Below are 20,033 nucleotides of genomic sequence, written 5' to 3'. Positions count from 1 at the left end.
AGGGGCCTGGGATCAAGCCCCACGTCTGGCTCCCTGCTCACAGGGGAGCCAGCTTCTCCCTCTGCCCCTCCCCCTGCTCTTGCTCCCTCTTCCTCTCTCTCTCTCTCAAATAAATAAATAAAATCTTTAAAGAAAAATAAAATAAAGCCTAACTTTATGGTATGTGAATTTTACCTCAATTGACAACTAAATAAAGTAAAAACAAAAACAACTAAAGCAACTCCTATCATATATTTAATATGCAATATGGTGCCTAGCATATAGAAAATCCATAATAAACCATAGCTCTTACTCTTTATCAATTTCTCCTAAAAAGACATAATTGTAAACACTGTATTGCAGTAATGTCTTATTCAGTTTTATATAATATGAAATGTGGTGGGAAAAAAGCATGATATCTAGAATTATGTGCTTCAAAGACATAAATGTCAAAATAAAAACTCTTAGCATATTGAGAGAACTGTGGTCTTAATTAGTTTAATACTCTAAGCAGATGCATTGCTCCCTTGACATCCAGACTTAATATGCATATAATTTTTTCTATGCTATTTTATTCAGCAGAAGGAGCTTATTTCATTTATTGATAGCTATGAAACATTTTTGGTCATATCATCTTTAGCAACCAAAAAACTCATATGACTTTCTCAAAAAATAATGCAAGTTTTTGTTTTTCCTATACAAATCAAGGGAGGAAAAAAGCTATATAGGTCAAAAATGTCTTGAATTTTTATTTTACACATTTTTTAAAATTTTACTCTAGCCTGTAACTTCTAGTCACTTGAAAGTATAATATGGGATTACATAGTCAAATTTGTAATTTCACTGTGTACCACAGAATAGGTACTGATAACTATATAGCAAATAAAATGGGAAATTCTAATTTCTGAACAAATAAAAAATTAGCAAAGAAGGCTGTTGATTTACACTCAGACCCATTCCTTGGGATTGCATGAAAGTGAGAGTCATGGTGTGTTTTTGAAAAACAGACATCAGGACTGTAAAAAATAATTAGAGAAACAGAAGTCAGTTGTGACTTACTAGTGAGACAAAAGTTCATGGCACTACCCTGGGGGAATATCCTGGAGGAAAATTTGATCTGTGCTCTTTTTATGTGGCCAAAGAAGAGCTACTGCATCTTATACACTGTTTGGCAGTGAAAGAGCAACACCCATGAAGAGCTTGCTGTAATTGGCTGGATGATGTCAGGATGTCCTGAGACCCCAGCTTAGAGGAGGAACTATTAACAGCTCTTGCTGGTTCAGAATTTTCTCTTCCTATCCAAGCTCCCAATCCTATATTTAGGACATCATAGATGAAGGAAGCCTCAAGCACATTTGTGTGCAAATGAAAGTAATAGATGTGTCCCATGGTGTTTTGTGTTAGGAATAACAGCAGATAGGTTGAGCAGTCAGCTTGCAGAGTCAGGGCTCTACACCCTGGCATAATTTCCCCACCCATTCCTGAATGTTTTGGGAAGATACAGAGAATAGCATATGCCTTAACTTCCATTTAATTACCCAAAGTATCTGATATATACATATGACTTGAAAATTTCAGTTGAAAAATAGATTTAAAAATTACATATTTCAGTGATTACAACTACTGTTAAATAGAATTAGAAGATAAGGAGAAAGAAAAGGAGGAAGAAAAAAATAGATATGAGGAAGAAGAAGAGGAAAAAAAGGAAGTGGGGAAACAGAAGGAGTAGAAAAAGGACGACTAACAGGAGAAAGAGAAGTGTAAGAGGAGAGAGAGCTGAGAGAAGGAAGATGATCACATATAAATAAAAAAGAATTAATTAAAGAGGCAGATAGGAATTTGAAATAGGCATAATAAATAGCCTCACAGAGATAAGAAAGGATATTAATACATGGAGAAGAAAGCAATTATAGTGAATTACCAAACAGGAATAATAGTATGTAAAAAACAAAAATAATTAAGATCAAGACATCAATACAATGGAGAAATACCACAATGCACACAGATTAAGAACAATTTGTAGCACTAAGTAGTATAATTAGCTATCAGGAAGGGATAAAGGGAAACATATAAAATTAAACTTGAAAGATATGATGGATTAAATAAGAAATATCAACATCAGTATAATGGTAGTCCTTGGAAGAAAGAAGGTAAATCAAAGATTGATGTGTAATATTGAAGGAACAAGAATCTCACGCCAAGGAGATTTATTGCAGTTGAGTATGACACAGAATGATGAACTTCCTGAGATTCAACTGATGATAAGGAATGTGATTGATCATAAAGGAAACACTCAGCTTCCTCAGAGAACACACATGTGTCTTGTGATGCTATCAATCTGGCTTCAGCTGATTGGACTTTGGATTGGCATCCAAGTTGAAGGTAGTTTTCTGTGTACTGGGCATTGCTAGCAATCTATGAAGCACATTGAGATGAGAATTGTGTCCAGATATGATGCCTCTCTACTAACTCAACAAGGTCAGATCTTGAGCTGTATTGTAGTAGAGAATTTTTTAAAAACTGACAGGAAGCAATAATCACTTGGAAGTAAAACAGGGAGGAAACCAGTGGCATGAGATATGGAGGAGAGGTGATCCACTTGAAGACAGAAGTGAAGCAGAACAAAAAACACAAAGCAAGAAAGGCCAAGGCATGAAAATACTGACTACTCTTACTTTTGGGTCACTAAAACTTGTGAGAAATGCTGTACTACATGTCAGATATCTGTGATACTTATTAGCTCATATAATTCACTATGCAGCCTTACTTCCACATGGACCTTTACAATAAACTCTTTAGCAAATATGAAAAACTAAAAAACAATATCCAAGGTTACCATTTTGCCCAATCTTGATCCTGAAAAGACCAAAACCTGTGTGATAGTATTTTGAGGCAAACCATCACCTTGTACACTTGAAATTAACATCATGTAAAATGTATTCTTGGTGAAATATTTTGAAGTATGTTTTCTTGGCATGCAAATAACCTACATAATTGAACTTCAGCATACCTTGATAGAAAAGAATTGAATTGTCTAAAACAAAAAGGGAGAAGACATTAAATTCCAAAAATTCTAATCCAGAGTGCTTATTCTCTGTATTTCACTCCAACAGAAATAGGTAATTTGATAGCTAGATAATAAAAACAACACATACAGCTTTCACATGTATATAAAAGCAAAAATCCTCCAAAATATTTGAAAAAAATCATATAAGAAATATTTTATACTCATAAATATTAGCTGGGAAGAATCATATGCTATTCATGTTTTCCATATCATAATTGAGTTCCATGTGATTTAAATAAATTATATGGTTTTAATTTAGAGCACAAATTTTAGAACTTGAAAAGGTCTCACACACTTATTACTATTCTTTAATTTAATAATGACTCATGTGAAGAAAAGGGAGGTAAACCAGAAGATAAGAAAGGTAAGTTGCTTTAGTTCAGAGCTATTTTACTTACTTATTTTTTAAAATTTTTTTTTAGATTGATGGTAGAGTAGACAAGAATGGGATATGCAGTGCTGAAGACCTCAAAACACTAATATGTGTTTTTTTAAATGATCTATAATTTTGCTTGCCCATGAATGTCTGTATCAGTGGATTTGCAATTAAACCCTGATACCTTTCTAATGTGTATATGCTAAATATGAAAGACAGTTGACTACCTGACATATTTCAGGTCTTCAAAAAAAGTAATTTGCACTTCCCTTTGTAATCCCCAAGATACAAAATACAAATTCAGAAACTGTTAGCCATTATTACATTCCTCTTTTTCAAATATTTGTATAGAACTTTACAATTTACACAGTGATTTCATATTCATTACATCATTAGATTTTTATCTACTTAATAACTTTGAACTGGTGGTAAATCAAGAAACTGAGGGCTCATAGTTTAAGTGCTGACCTCAAATCGTGTCAATATGGTAGCTTCAAGACTCACACCCAGATCTTCTGAATCCCAATATATTTCTCCCCATCTCCAGGTTACTCCATAGTAGAAATCACTTGAATCCTATATTATTGACCCCTGGTGCCAAATAAGATGTTACTCTTTCTCTAAACCTTCCCCCATAAAGTTTTCAAAGTGGGATTACTTACATGCAAAAGAATGGTTAGGCTTGTCTATCCAGCAATGTGGAAGTGAGTCACCTCAATTTTAAATTTTTCTCAATGCACATTAACCATTTCTTCCTCTGGGCTGCATTACTCTGGCCTTTCTTTTTTTTTTTTTTTTTTTTTTTTTTTTTAAAGATTTTATTTATTTATTTGAGAGAGAATGAGAGAGAGAGCACATGAGAGGGGGGAGGGTCAGAGGGAGGAGCAGACTCCCTGCAGAGCAGGGAGCCCAATGCGGGACTCGATCCCAGGACTCCAGGATCATGACCTGAGCCAAAGGCAGTCGCTTAACCAACTGAGCCACCCAGGCGCCCTACTCTGGCCTTTCTGTGATAGTTCTACTTTTTTTTTTTTTTATATTGAACTTTACATAGTGTATGAATGTCAGATTGTGAAAACTTTAGGATAGCTTGAGGCTTACTTATTTTGGTATCTTTAACGTCTTTCTCAACAGTTTAATGCACATTGATCAACCCAGGAAAATGTCAAGAACTTAAAAATGCTCCAAATAAGCCTGTAATTTACCTAAAGTTAATGATAATTGATGACAGTAATACTATATTTTAACATACATTTTCACTATCATTAAATGTTCTAAAAATAGTATCAGTAAAGTAAGAGATCTTACCTAGACCATGTCTATGTGTTGACATTGGTGGTAAAACAGTCCAAGTCTTGGTTTTGGGATTGTAACATTCAACAGTGTTCAATGTCTTTAAGCCATCTCGACCTCCAATTACAAAGAGTTTGTCATCAATAACAGCCACACCAAACTGCAGTCTCCTGCCGTTCATCATCCCTGCCTGGATCCACAAATTTGTTCTGAGGTCATATTTCTCTATGGTTGTAGCTCCTGATAAAACATAAAATCAAATAGTCACCATTTACTACTAATCCAACATACAACCTGCCCAAATGTACAAATGTACAAATTAAGATGTGAAAACACTCTTGTCACATTTATTTTTCTTAAAGAAAATGTGGCAGAAAACCAAAGGGAGTAGTAATTTAACTACATTATTTTATCTTTTTGGCAGACACTAATGATCAAAATAGATACACATCTACAGCTTGTTTGAATTACATAATGTTCTTATGCTAAACTATTGATTCAATGGAATCATTGTTTGTCATATCACAGTTCTGTCCGTGGATTTTACAACTTCTTTCTATCACTAAAAAAAAAAAAATAATAATCCTAGTATAATTTCTATATAATTCCTGTATAATTTCTGAAAATGAAGATAAAAGAATTTAATAAATTCTTTACCATGTTTCTTTTAAAATTTTCTTTATGCCTTAAGATAACAAAGCATTTTATTTTACTTTAATTTATTTTTAAAGATTTTATTTATTTGAGAGACAGAGTACGCACAAGCAGGGGAGGGGCAAGAAGCAGACTCCCTACTGAGCAGGGAAACCCAGTGTGTGGCTCGATCCCAGGACCCTGAGATCATGACCTGAGCCAATCCCAGGACCCCGAGATCATGAGCTGAGCCGAAGGCAGACGCTTAACTGACAGTCACCCAGGCGGCCCAAAATAACAAAACAATTTAAACGTCAATTTGAAGTTATGTAAATAAATGTCATCTATGCTTTTTTAAACCTTTTTTTTTGCATCTAGAGAATAGCTTAATAGAATTTAGAGACATAAAATGATTTTCTATCCTTTATCAATCATGTTATAATCTCTAAATAAAATAGCTTATCTTTCATAAAAGCTTTTTATACATAAATTTGAGAAATGCAATAAATCTGATAGCAATATAGAAATTGAAAGAAGAAATAAGTTAAATTGCTGATTAGATATATTTTCATAGATTCATTTATACATTTCAATTAAAAATGTCTGCCTTGAACAAGTTCACAAATGTTTATATGACAAGATATAGCTTATAAACACTAATCTTGCTTTTCAGTGCTTGATCTTAATGTTCAGACTCACATTGACCAATGTTTTATCTTCAATGATTAGATATCCCTAAAAAGGGAGTCAACATTCTTGTGTACTTTCACTTACTCCCTAAAGATGTATTTTACTTGTAACATAATAAAAGTTTGCAAACCAGAGAAAGCATTCATCAGGGGAACTCATTTACTATTTAGAAAGTAACCAGCACTGAACTAAACAAATATGAATAACTTGGTAGGAGAAGTTTTGCTAATTGAAGTAAAAATGATACAATGATGCTCCATTTTTATTCAAAGGTAGCAAAGAATAATATAGATACTAGGTTAGATGCATTAAATCTTTTTTATGTTATTGAAAATACAAGCTAATTTCCATATAACTAAATATGAAGTATTATAAAATTATTATTATTATTGGAATAAAAATAAATTATAATGTTCATAAAAGTTATTTATACTATTTAGTAACATAAGAAAAAATTATTTAAACAAATGTGCTTATTTTATGCTTAAGTATATTTACCATATTTTATATTTAATGTTTTATTGAATGATGAACAAGTCAAAATTCCAAGGTGAACTAATTTGTCCAATAATTTCAAGGTCATCTGAATTCTCAAAGCTTGATAACATTGGGATTTCATGAATACCTAATTAAAAATTATGTTCTATGGAAGTACCTGTCCCTTATGACTAGTCCTTGACAAATGATAGTAGAAGAAATAGTGTAACTTAATCCTAATGAACCCAATTCCATGAGACCCATATTTTACAGGTATACGTAGACAAGGAAGTATGTGTACAACTTTATAATGTACAATTTCATAATGTCCCAAACCTTGGTCAAAATTTTTGCAAAGAATTTGAGGTCCAGTCATCCTTCTAAAGGAAATAGTTGGAAATGTGTGAAATTAATGGCTTCTGAGCAACCAAAAGTGTTGTTATTCAAAGGGGAAAGTGAATATTTGATCTGAGTTTCAAAGTCTTATCCAAACAAGCTAGATACAACTTAAATCCCAACATATGGCAGGATATTTTACTTTTATAGTGTTTTCCCTCTGAGTCTTCAAAGGTAACCTACTCATTTTATCCTGAAGTTGTTACATCAGAAATGGAGTACATCCTTGTCTTCATTTTTTCAAATTTGACTGTTTTAATTTCCTATGGTTGCTATGAAAAATTATCTCAAACTTAGTACTTAAAAAATACACATTTATTATCTTACAGCTCTGGAGGTCAGAAGTTCAGAATAGGTCTTCCTGTGCTAAAATCAAGGTGTTGACAGGGACTTTAGGGAAGAAGTGAATTTCTTGCCTTTACCATTTTCCACAGGTCATCCATATGCCTTATGACCTTTTCTTCCATCTTCAAAGCCAGCAACATTGCATCTCTACATTGATTCTTATGATTACATTGGGCTCACCCATATATAATCTGAGTGAATGTAGAATATTCCTATTTAATGTAGAATAGTCAGCTTAAAGTCAGCTAATTAGTGGCCTTAATTCCCTTCACAACCTTAACACACACCCTCCCACACACACACACACATACACACACACACACACACACATAGTTAGCTATATGAGCTAGTATGTTAATAGATTCTGGGGATTAGAATGTAGACAAGGCCTATTTTCACTCCACTGTTTAACTTTGCATAGTTATAGAAAGTTTAGTAATACAAAACAAAGAAAGATTTCTTGATTTGTAAAGCTTACTTATAGTCAATCTAATTGGTTATTTTCTTAGTCAGCACGCAATGTGAATGTTTTATCTCATTTTTAATGATCACAAAGCTAATAACATGCTTCCTCTTTTTCTAAAGAAAGCTATTAATAATAATGTTCTTTAAGAAATTTTCTTGGGGCGCCTCGGTGGTGCAGCCAGTGAAGCATCTGACTCTTGGTTTCAGCTCAGGTCATGATCTCAGGGTCGTGAGATGGAGTCCCACACGGGGCTCTGCACTCAGCGTGGAGTCTGCTTAGGACTCTCCCTCTCCTTTTGCTTCCCCCCCTCCCCAGTAAATAAACAAATCTTTAAAAGAAAGAAAGAAAGAAAGAAAATTTCTCACCAGTATACTTCATTAGCTATCTGTATAAACTTCTCTGTTCTTACTATTTTTTGTAATTTATCAATTTGTTTATGAATACTGTTCGTTTTCTTTGCTTATTAGAGTATATATATTCCCTTAGTGGTTGCCTGAGTCAAAGGAAGAACAAAGCCATCCTCTCTGAGAAATGTTACCCTAGGTTTCACCTTACAGTAAAAGCAATATTTGTCGTTACATGAATTAAAAACAGAATATGAGTAAGAGTGGACTCTTGTGATAAGTCATAAGTTTGAGAGAGATTAAAAATAAAAATGTATTTTAGCATATAATTACTTTGGATTTATTCTGTTCATGAAACTATCACTAGTTATCTCAGCTGCCTGCATGACTTTAAAATGGGTGACTGCAGACACAGTAGAGTCCTGACAACTCTGATAAACTGGACAGCATCCACTCTGAGATTCCAAACCATAAATCTAAGCAACCAACTTAAAATAATGTTTAGGTCCATTAAAACAGGTATAATGAGCACATCTGGCTATGGAGGTCTATTAGGACTGGTTAGATCCCTATTGCTTTGTGTTTTAAACTCTAGACTACTATGTTAAAGCATTTTGAAGGATACATTATCTCTTGTAGGGAATTTTGCTATTCTGTGAGCTATAACTTTGTACAGTAACAATATTATTTTATAAAATGTGTAGTATAACTCAATAGAATCTAAAGCAATTTGTGAAATTTCCTAACTAAATGGAGTTACGTAATTCAAAGATAAATCTCATTCTTGGCATATAGAATAATGTGAAATAAAATCATAGACTATGTACTAGGTAAGGACAAGGTGCCTGGCATTTAAGATAATATAAAGTTTTGATGTTGCTTTATTTGAAACAACTCCTGAAATATCATTTTCTGTAAAAAGTAGTCAAAACATCAAGGGAAATCATGACATATATATTATTCAGGATTACTTAACATATTATCATGTTTAGTTGAAATATGGTTGTTAAATAAATATTGAGTAAAGGGTTTGGAGTAGACTTAAAAATAAGATATTAATATTAATAGATAATATTTAGTGAGTACTTCCTGTGCTGTAAGAGATTTACATGTATTAGTACAATTAATTTTTATTAAAAACTGATGACATAGGTATTATTATGCCAAGTTTATTGAAAAGAAGATGAACCCACAAAAGCTTTAGTAACTTGCTCAGTGTCTCTGAGATAATAAGTAGTGGATCCACAATATTAACCTGGCTCTAGAACCCACTCTGATAAACACATCTCTTTAGCACCTTATCCTGGTTTTAGAACAAGTTCACTCCACTTAATACATGTGGTAGGCAGCGTTTCCTAAATGCCCCTTCCTGAGATTTAATGACCTATTTCTCAGAACCTGTGAATGTGATAAGAAATCACTCCATTGGATTGTTATGCTGTCTGTCACAGTTCACCTTAATATAGGAAGATAACCTGATCACAGGAACCCCTGAAAATGGAGAGATTTCTCTGGCTAGTTGCAGAAGGGGAAGTCAGAGAGATTTGAAGCATGAGCAGACTCGACCTGCTGGTTTGAAGACAGAAGGGGCCACATGAGAAGGAATACAGGTGGCCTCTAGGAGCCGAGAGTGTTCCTCACCTGACAGCCAACAAGGAAGCAGTCAGTCCCTTGGTTCTACCACAGGGAACAGATTCTGTCAGCAGTCTGAATGAGCTTGGAAGATGGCCTCCAGCTCTGGATGAGTGCACAATCTAGCCAACGCTTTGATTTCACCCTTTTGAGGTCCTGAGCAGAGAATCTAGGCATGCCACCCTGACTTCTGACCTACAGAACTATGAGCTAAGAGATGACAGTTGTTTTAAACCACTGTTTGTGGGGTGCCTGGGTGGCTCAGTCGTTAAGCATCTGCCTTCGGCTCAGGTCATGATCTCAGGGTCCTGGGATCGAGCCCCGCATCAGGCTCCCTGCTCGGCAAGAGGCCTGCTTCTCCCTCTCCACTCCCCCTGCTTGTGTTCCCTCTCTCGCTGTATCTCTCTCTGTCAAATAAATAAAAATCTTTTAAAAAAATAAAATAAAAAAAAAATAAACCACTGTTTGTGGTAATTTGTCACCGCAGCAATAAAGTATAATTTGTTTTAATTTGCATTTTATCAAGTATTTGTTTTCCAAGTTGAATAAACATAACATTGTATTAGATACAATGCAAATACAAAATTATTTTCCTCACGACAAAACAAACAGCAGGCTCCTGTCTGAAAATATCAAACTGAGAAAAAGTGCTCAAGAGATGATCTGGGTCTCCTTAGAGTTGTTCATTATACAGCCATATGTGACTAAATTGGGAACAACAGGAATTAATATTTGTACATTCCACTTTGGCATGACTAAGAGCAGGACTTATTCCAATATCTATAATTCAAATATCTTGAACATAGCACAGAATGAAATGATAATAGTTTTCTGAATGGATAAAATAATGTCACAAAAAAGCTCCTAGAAAGAAGATAAAGCTCCTTTATTCAACTCAACAGAAAGTCCCTCAGGTCTTCTCACAAAACCTTTGTACTACAATTTTAATGCCATATTAGTAAGCTCAGTTACCTGACTCTCAAGACTTTTTACAAACCAGCAAATGAGAGTGATCTGGAGCAATTGAAAGCAGCAATAGCTGACAGTGAGGGAGTAACTAGGATAAAAATATGTTGTTTTAATTGAAATAGAATACTCATTCACAGCTATTAAACAAAAAACATTTTACAATGCCTAAAGACTTTGGTACCAACACTGATGGTGATCTTGATGCCATCAAATCATCAAGAAAAAGTTAAATTATTTTAGATGTATTCTCTTTAAGGAAGCAGTAAATATGGAGAAGCATATTAGAAAAATTTAAAAGCAAAGTTTTTTTAAGGATACTTCAAATACAAGACTTCAAGCTTTAAAGAAAATAGCATTATAAAGAATGGCATTTCTTGAATTTTTTATGGAATAAGCTTTTCATGGACTTTCATATGTCTAGATACTTACGAAAAATATAGCTTTGGGATAACATTCTTACACATATAAAAGATATCACTGCAGGGAAAATATTTTTCAAAGATAAACAAGTCATTTCTTTTTAGGTAATTTGTTACGTTTTATAAGGATGGCACTGTAAACATTTCATAATCATCATAATAATTTCATATTAATTTGTTAGGATAATAGATTGATACACAGCTATGTATAGAGATATAAATGTAAATATATCTTTAAGCTTAATGCTGGGTTTTGAGGTAGATATATAAATTTCAAAAATCTAGCATTATATTTAATTTAAACTAATTTCACTCAATTCAGGAATGCCAAAGGATACCATCTTCTTTACTCATAGCCAAAGGAAATAAAAGTATGGAACATAATTTTAATTCTTTGTATTTTATGTAATAATCCACCTTAATAACTAATAATTATTACCATTAAAATCTTAGCAAAAAATTAAAGATTCCTAGAGGTTGGCAAATCAGATAAGCAAAATGCAAAAATCAGTGTAATTTCTTTAGAAAAAATTAAATTCACCTAGATTGTGTAAAGAACCTATTTAAACTAGCACCACTAAAAGTGAGTTATCTAAAAATCAGAAAGATAGGTGCCAGTTCTAGGTAAAGAAAAAAATTAAAACTTCATTGAAGGATGTCAATTTGAATGAATGGAAAGAATCATACTAATTTAAACAAGATGACTTGTTTGCAGAAATGTGAATTATTATCTTATATAATCACAATTAATATATTTGTACAAGGTATTTATGAAATTTTGCTTATATTACTCTGTAAATTCAAATGTAAATATTAAAAATACATATTTTAAAGACTTTATTTATTCATGAGAGAGAGAGAGGGAGAGAGGGAGGTAGTGGGAGAAGCAGGCTGCCCGCAGACCAGGAAGCCCCTTTGTGGAACATAAGGAATAGCATGGAAGACATTAGGAGAAGGAAGGGAAAAATGAAGGGTGGGAAATCAGAGGGGGAGATGAACCATGAGAGACTATGAACTCTGAGAAACAAACTGAGTGTTCTAGAGGGGAGGGGGCTGGGGGGATGGGTTAGCCCAGTGATGGGTATTAAGGAGGGCACGTATTGCATGGACCCTGGGTGTTATACGAAAACAATGAATCATGGAACACTACATCAAAAACTAATAATGTACTGTATGGGGACTAACATAACATAATAAAATTAAATTAAATTAAAAAAAAAGACAGGGAGATTTTAAGTAAATTGTCTTGGGTTACACTTTACTAAAACCTTAAATGTCCCAGAAGATTAAAAAGCAGGGGATGAGCACTGGGTGTTATACGCAACTAATGAATCATTGAACACTACATCAGAAACTAATAATGTACTACTATACCCTGGCTAATTGAACATAATAATAAAAAAAAATTAAAACAGAAACAAATGATTTATTTATTTTTTTATAAGATTTTATTTATTTATTTGAGAGAGAGAGAATGAGAGAGAGCACATGAGAGGGGGGAGGGTCAGAGGGAGAAGCAGACTCCCCGCCGAGCAGGGAGCCTGATGCGGGACTCGATCCAGGGACTCCAGGATCATGACCTGAGCCGAAGGCAGTCGCTTAACCAACTGAGCCACCCAGGCGCCCCAAATGATTTATTTTTACTTCTAGGTGGACTTAAGATCAAAGGTCCATGAGGTAAAACCCTAAGACCCAGAAGTTAAAAAGTAAATATTAATACATATATGATTACCAATCATCTAAATATAAAATATAGTTACATTAAAAACGCACAAAAAAGAAATTAAAAAAAGACTGAGAACATTAACAACAAAAACTTTTTTATAAATCTAGCAAAGGGTAAATTTCCTTGATAAATAAAAAGGCTTTAGAGATCAAGAAGTACATTAGAAACATTAAAATAGTAATACAATAATAATATTAGCAGGTGATTATTAGGAAAGTGATATGAGTAATATGTAAATGTCAGGAAATTTACTTAAACTTTCTAATAAATAACCTTATTAGATTTATAGCAGATTTAGAAAATGAATACTTTTGGGTTGACATCAAAACCAGTGGGTTGATATTAAATTGATGCAACTTTTGGGGAGATGGGTAGAGTGTATGAGTGTGTGTGTGGATATGTGTGTGTGTACAGTAAAATATACAGTAAATTTAGGAAATGGGGGTGGATTTTTTATTTGTAACTTCCTATTTTAAATATTTTATCATAAATATGTCTTAGTTCTATAATTGAAATACTGATTTCTTTTTAAAAGCAGCTTTTGGTGTTGCTAACGATGACGTAGGAAAGAGACTTAAAAAGGTAATCCAAAATTGTAGTCATTATTTCTATCACTATTACTTAGCTATCGTTTTTACAGCACAGAGCTCATATACTAAAATAACTTTATAGCAAAAGAACATATATATTAAAGCATTATTGCAAGCATAGTTTTTTAATTTTCTTAATAAATACTCATTAAACATAAACTCATGTACTTAACATTTTCAAATTGAATATTTATTTTCACAACTAACATTTGCCAAAATGAACCAAATCTTTGCTATTTAGATTGTTTTTAAAATGTCCTATGTCATAATACTTTCCATATAATACCTATTAGAATTTTCTAACCTTTGTTGAAAATGTGGGTACCAGTGAATGAAAGGACAAATAAATATCATGACAATTGGATTCTAGTTCTATTACCTACTATATAACAAAAATACCAGTCATTGAAGTGACTGTTCCTAAGTATAGTAAAAGAACATGAGGTCTTATTGATCTCCACCTAAACTATGTACTCTTGGGAAATAAATTTTTGCCTTTTTCTTTAAGGAGTACCCACTTTACAAAGATGTATTAATTGAAGGCTCTCTGTGATCTCCTGATATTTGCTCATTTAAAGTAAAGCCTTACATTAGTACCACATTAAGTGAAAGTATAGCAACCTCTACTTATCTTTAAATCTCTTACTTCTCAAAATAAATAAATGAATGAATCTCTTACTTCTCATTCTCTGTAAATCTCTACCAAAAAAGTAACTTAAAGTAGCCCTGAGGAGTCCTTCTTTGCCAAGGAAGAGCCACACATTGGAGAATTCAGATCTGGTTTGTATGAAACATATGCACAAACACACACAGACTTATTCCCCTTGGATCTGCATTTAGACTACATTTAGAAAACAGATGTATTTATTATCATTTGCTGTATATTCACAGGAAGGTTGATCAAAAAGAATGCACTGAGTGTCCCAGAATTTATGATTATGGTAGGCGTTTTATCATAACACACTAATTTATTGTTCAATCCACATTCACAGAAAGATCTACAGAATGTACAGTGATGTGGCCCAAATCCTCTGACTACTAAAAGGAGAAACAAAGTTATTATTAGACTAAATTTTGAAGAATTTGACTTATAATTTTCATCCTGATTCATCCTCAGAAGAGATACCAAAAAGAGTTAAAATGAACATCATCACTAAGCTTTGTTTCTTTCTAATGAGTATGAGGCTATGAAAGGAGACTTCACTGACAAGTGATTCACTTTTCACCAGAAAGAGCCTTCTTTCACTCTCCAATAAAGAACATGGCTTCCACAGACTTTTTTTTTTATGTTATGTTAGTCTTCATTAGTTTTTGATGTAGTGTTCCATGATTCATTGTTTGCGTATAACACCCAGTGCACAGACTCTTAATTATAGAGAACAAACTGATGGTCACCAGAGGAGAGGGGGTGTGGCGGGATGGGTTAAATAGGTGATGGGCATTAAGGAGTGCACTTGTTGTCATGGGCACAGTGTTGAATCACTATATTGTACAACTGAAACTAATAAAACACTGTATGTTAACTAGCTGGAACTAAAATAAACACTTAAAAAAAAAAAAAAAAAAGAGCATGACTTCCATGGCTGAAAGTCCCTTGTCTGGAGGCTCCCTGAGAATAATACAAACAACCAAAATTTAACCTAACACATAAGCATCTCTGATTCTAAAGACTGTTAAGGAAGCCAGAGCCCTGACTTTACTTTGTTCTCCCCCCAGGACCATTGAGCAAGTACGGTTCTCCTCTAGAATATGTTAGCAGCCCACTAAGTAGATGTCCGTGCGAGAAGACAATTCTTTGTGTCTGAAAAACAAACTAGGCTGAGGCTAACATGATGTCATCCATGGTTTTGAGTTGTTTCTATAATTTTGTGCAAACTGATGACCTTGAACTGGTAAATCTCCAAAGGTGTACTTTAAGTTCAAAGAAAACGTACTGAAGTGGAACCAAAGTGACTGAATGAAGTTACTGAGGCAGACATCAAGTAGGGCAGTACTCAAAGGGCAAAGATGAAAGAATAAGCTTTCTTTTGTTATATGGATTTTCTTCAGAAAAAGTCATACAGTATTTTAAAGTCACTTCACCCACCTAATTGTAAATGCTCACACAGAATTGTAAGTGAATCATTTTCTTAAAGCTATGTGATGATTACTATTGAGTTAAATGCTTTAAAATTTGTCCAGTTGTAGAACTGCAGTATTAAAAACTATTCTTTAAAGGTTTTTGATAGTGAAGCTTGGCCAGCTCAAGCCAAGGAAGTAAAAATCAGGTCAAGATAGTTAATTCCACCTATTTCATTTTCCATTTTTGCCTTTCAATAATGCTTATAATGATGCAGTGTGATGAGACAAATTCAGGATAAAATAATCTGTTCAAGTCCTTTGAATAAAAAAAGACAAATATCAGGAGCTTATGCCTAAAGTTCATTTTTTTTAATACATGAAAATCCAAGGTACACATTACATATTTAAATGCCATAATAATATATACTCTATAATCAAATGATCCAGTAAAAAATCTCAAGGAAATTAAGGTTTTTATTTTGTGCTTAAGAATTAATGCTTTTCCCTCCTTTATGGTTTTGTCATCAACATTCTTCTTATTAGCTTTATTAAGAAAATTTTCTTTCAGTTCACATGAAACATGTAGGGAGGGCTGTCTGATCGATCAGACACCTGGCTGTTAATGAAAATCAGTAACTGACATGTGGCTGCAACTCGGCCATCAACGAGGAAGCAATGCACATGTGTTGAAATAAAAGACTATACACTCAGTCCACCGTGGCCTAAGAGAAGAATCACTGCTACTCTGTCTTGCCACTGGTGTATTTGCTGTATCTTTAGCCTCCATTGATCATTCCCAGCTGTCATGTGTGAGATGATAAACAGAATTTATAATACTTCAATTTTATTATTTTCTCTCTTTTACCACCAAAGAATGTCAATTTGAAAACTTCTCAGCTTTTAACCCTTTGCACATTCTTTCTTTGGAACTAAAACAGTTGACCCTTGGACTACACTAGTTTGAACTATGTGGGTCCACTTACAGGTGGATTTTTTTTTTTTTTTTTTGATACAGGACTGCAACTGTATTTTCTCTTTCTTATGATTTTCTTTTTTTTTAAGATTTTATTTATTTATTTGAGAGAGAGAGAATGAGAGACAGAGAGCAGGAGAGGGAGGAGGGTCAGAGGGAGAAGCAGACTCCCTGCCGAGCAGGGAGCCCAATGCGGGACTCGATCCAGGGACTCGATCCAGGGACTCCAGGATCATGACCTGAGCCGAAGGCAGTCGCTTAACCAACTGAGCCACCCAGGCGCCCTTTCTTATGATTTTCTTAATAACATTTTCTTTTCTCTAGCTTTCTTTATTATAAGAATACAGAATATAACACACATACAAAATTCATGTAAATTGACCGTTTATGTTACTGGTAAGGCTTCCAGTCAACAGTGGGCTATTAGTAGTTCAGTTTTGGGGAAGTCAAAAGTTATATATGAATTTTCAACTGTGCAGGGGTCAGTGCCCTCCCCCATTGTTCAAGGGTCAACTGTAGTTTCTTACACATGTTTAAGCCAGAGGGGCCTCTGCTTGCCTGTTGTGATCCCATATATAGGAAAGCCCACTGTGGTTGCTGTGTGTCAAGAAGACAGCAGTGCCTATCAGAATCTTAATTCCCTTCAGCCAAAGCAAAGGAGGGTTGCTGCTTCATAGACTTATGCCTACAAGAAGGACCTTGCAGTGGCCATCAATCTCACACCCTAACATTTTAGTCCCATTTCTCCGTATCGAGCAGCATAATTCTACAATATTTCCTCAAATACAGTCTTTGCTTTGCATGGTTCTGATATGCATGAGTTTCAGTTATCATGGTTTAGTTAAATAACACTAATCCCCCAACAAATTTCAGATACCACAATATATCAACAGTGAGTAATGGCATAAAATGCAAACTTTGCTACTAGCTCTTTAGTGTACAAATCACTACTTAAATGACAAATGTACATCAGTATCAGTGACCAATCACATCCCTTCTTTCAAAGTCTACAAGTGATTGCTCATTGCACTTCTGTTATTGAGTTCATGCACAGGCTATTGTGTCGCCTTTTTGTTCCTAGTGACAAACTCACTGTCATTTACGAAATAAATAAATAAATAAATAAATAAATAAATAAATAAATAATAAAAATATAATTGAGGAGAGAATTGCCTAACAAAGGGGTAAGTGGAGCATAAAGGAGAAAGGTGATAAGGCTAGAAGTGAAATTACAGTAGAGTCGCAGACTTTCATACCCTGTTGGTTGAGGATTGCCTCTGGAGCTCTAACCCCCATCCTATGCTTGCGCTACTGGGCCGCCCGTGCAAGGGCCGTGCAATCTGAGCTTGCTCTCAATACCACAAAGAATGCTCTTAGGCAGATAAGCAGGGAGACTAGGAGGTCACTTGTGGCGGAACCTTGTAAGCATGCACAGAAACTGTCCATTCCCCCCTGCTAATACGTTAAAGTTGGGTCAAGGGAACGTGGCATTTGGCACTACAAGTTTCCTACAAATACTGTAGAGAGGTTTATTTTCTTCTGTAAGCTAGCGTTGGAAAACTTTTTCTATAAAGGGCCAGACAGTAAAAAATGTAGTCTGTGGGTCCCCTTATGGGTCTCTTTGTTGTAACCATATGGTTATTGTAGAGTGAAAGCATGTAACAATAGGCTATAAACAATAGGCAAACAAATGAGGGATGTTCAATAAAGCTTTATGGTTACTGAAATATGAATTTCACAAAATGCAAATATTCACTAAATGCATCACTAAATATTATTCTTTGCTCTTTACAATGCTTATGATGTAAAAACCAAAGCCATACAAAACAGATAGTGGGCTAGATTTGGCCTGTGGGCCATAGTTTGTCAACCCTTGCTCTTAGAATGCCAATATAATATAAATATTTGGAGAAAATGGCACTTGGCAAATGTTTGTTGGTTATAATAAATCAAATAAGTCTTCATTTTTGAAAGAAAGGAACTGAATTACATATATATAGCAATTTGTGTATCAGATTTATTAGAGTGGCCTTCCCCAGCCAATCATCATAAAACAGCAACATGGGCCTTTATCCTGTACTCCTCATCCCATTTTCTTTACTTTATATTTCTCTATAACTAGTCATCACATGAACTATTTCATACTAATGTGTATGTTTGTTTATTGTCTCCTGAATATAATTTAAGCTACAACAGCCCAGAGACTTTTACTATTTAGTTTACCAGCACTAAGAACCATGACTAGAAGTTAGTATGAATATTTGTAGCAGAATTAGATAATTCAAAAAGAGTGAATTAGTAATCTGAGAACTCAAGAAATGCTGAGGAACCAGTTATAGAAGGGAGACAATTATAATCCAATTTCATAATTAATACTTTCCAATAATTGGGGCAGAGATTTAAAAAATACAGTATCTATTTTTTCCTAATGTGGGAGAAAAAGCAATATTAGCAGAATTATCAGAAAGTCTCATTTTTTATTCAACACGTGAACACCTATATAAAAATGATTTTAATCTAAGAGAATTATAATTAGACTGCCAAATATATGAAACTGTTATTTATTCATGCCCATGCTTCAGAGGTGGACATTGGCAATGGTCACCTATAGAGATTCCTGTAAACAAGAAACTTAAAGAGAAATTGGAATTATGTACAACAAAGATATCTCTAACTAGAACCTTGTAGGACAATAGACCAAGTAAAGCTTAAAAATAGTATAATATGTGAAAATAATTTATTTGTATAATTATTATAAAATATACTTAATTTAATTATCCTTAAAGAATAATATGTTTTTAAATTCTTATCTGGATAAAGATCAAATTGATACATTCAAATTTTGATGCAAAAGCATAGTTATATGCTTTTTTTTTTTTTAAAGATTTTATTTATTTCTTTGACAGAGAGAGACACAGCAAGAGAGGGAATACAAGCAGGGGGATGGGAGAGGGAGAAGCAGGCTTCCCGCGGAGCAGGGAGCCAGATATGGGGCTCGATCCCAGGGTCCTGGGATCATGACCTGAGCCGAAGGCAGAAGCTTAACGACTGAGCCACCCAGGCACCCCTAGTTATATGCTTTTATAAGTGAACTCATGTTGTTCATAAACTTCCTTTTTTTAAAAAAGATTTTATTTATTTTTTTGTCAGAGAGAGAGTGTGCACACGCACAAGCAGGGGGAGTGGCAGGCAGAGGGAGAAGGGGGCTCCCAGCTCAGCAGGGGATGCGGAACTTGATCCCAGTCAGAAGCTTACTACTATGATGTTTCTTAGCTGGGTTTGCTCTGTGAACCATAACAGCCTCAACACCAATGACTAGAGAGGCTTAAGTGTGAACAAAAATTTACCAGCAATGAATAATATATAACACTTCAAAATATTACTCCCACCATCAGTTATTGAATCAGTTAAGTTTTTTTACATGTGTTCCTGTTGATATTTCTCACAGCATCTCAGAAATATGTAATATTATTCCCAATCTCTATATTAAGGGACACCAACATTTGGAATACTTACTTATCTTACTAAAGATCACAAAGCTCACACAACTCTGTTTCAGTTTTACCAAAAGGAGTAAATGTCATGCACCAAAAGGTA

The 20,033-nt window shown here is 34.2% G+C and overlaps 1 protein-coding gene across 2 annotated transcripts in view; it reads right to left on the bottom strand.

The window, feature by feature from the left end:
- The window catches only part of KLHL1 (kelch like family member 1), a 352,516-nt gene that overhangs the window by 80,552 nt on the left and 251,931 nt on the right, over nt 1-20,033 (bottom strand). For both annotated transcript variants that reach the window (XM_021697925.1, XM_021697926.1), the window contains one exon: nt 4,731-4,955. In XM_021697925.1, the coding sequence (XP_021553600.1) occupies nt 4,731-4,955 (225 nt within the window). The remainder of the gene's footprint in view (nt 1-4,730; nt 4,956-20,033) is intronic.

The sequence above is a fragment of the Neomonachus schauinslandi genome, chromosome 3 (assembly GCF_002201575.2).
Source record: "Neomonachus schauinslandi chromosome 3, ASM220157v2, whole genome shotgun sequence".
Lineage (NCBI taxonomy): Eukaryota > Metazoa > Chordata > Mammalia > Carnivora > Phocidae > Neomonachus > Neomonachus schauinslandi.
The sequence above is the reverse complement of the archived record's forward strand: the minus strand, read 5'-3'. Positions and strand labels throughout refer to the sequence as shown.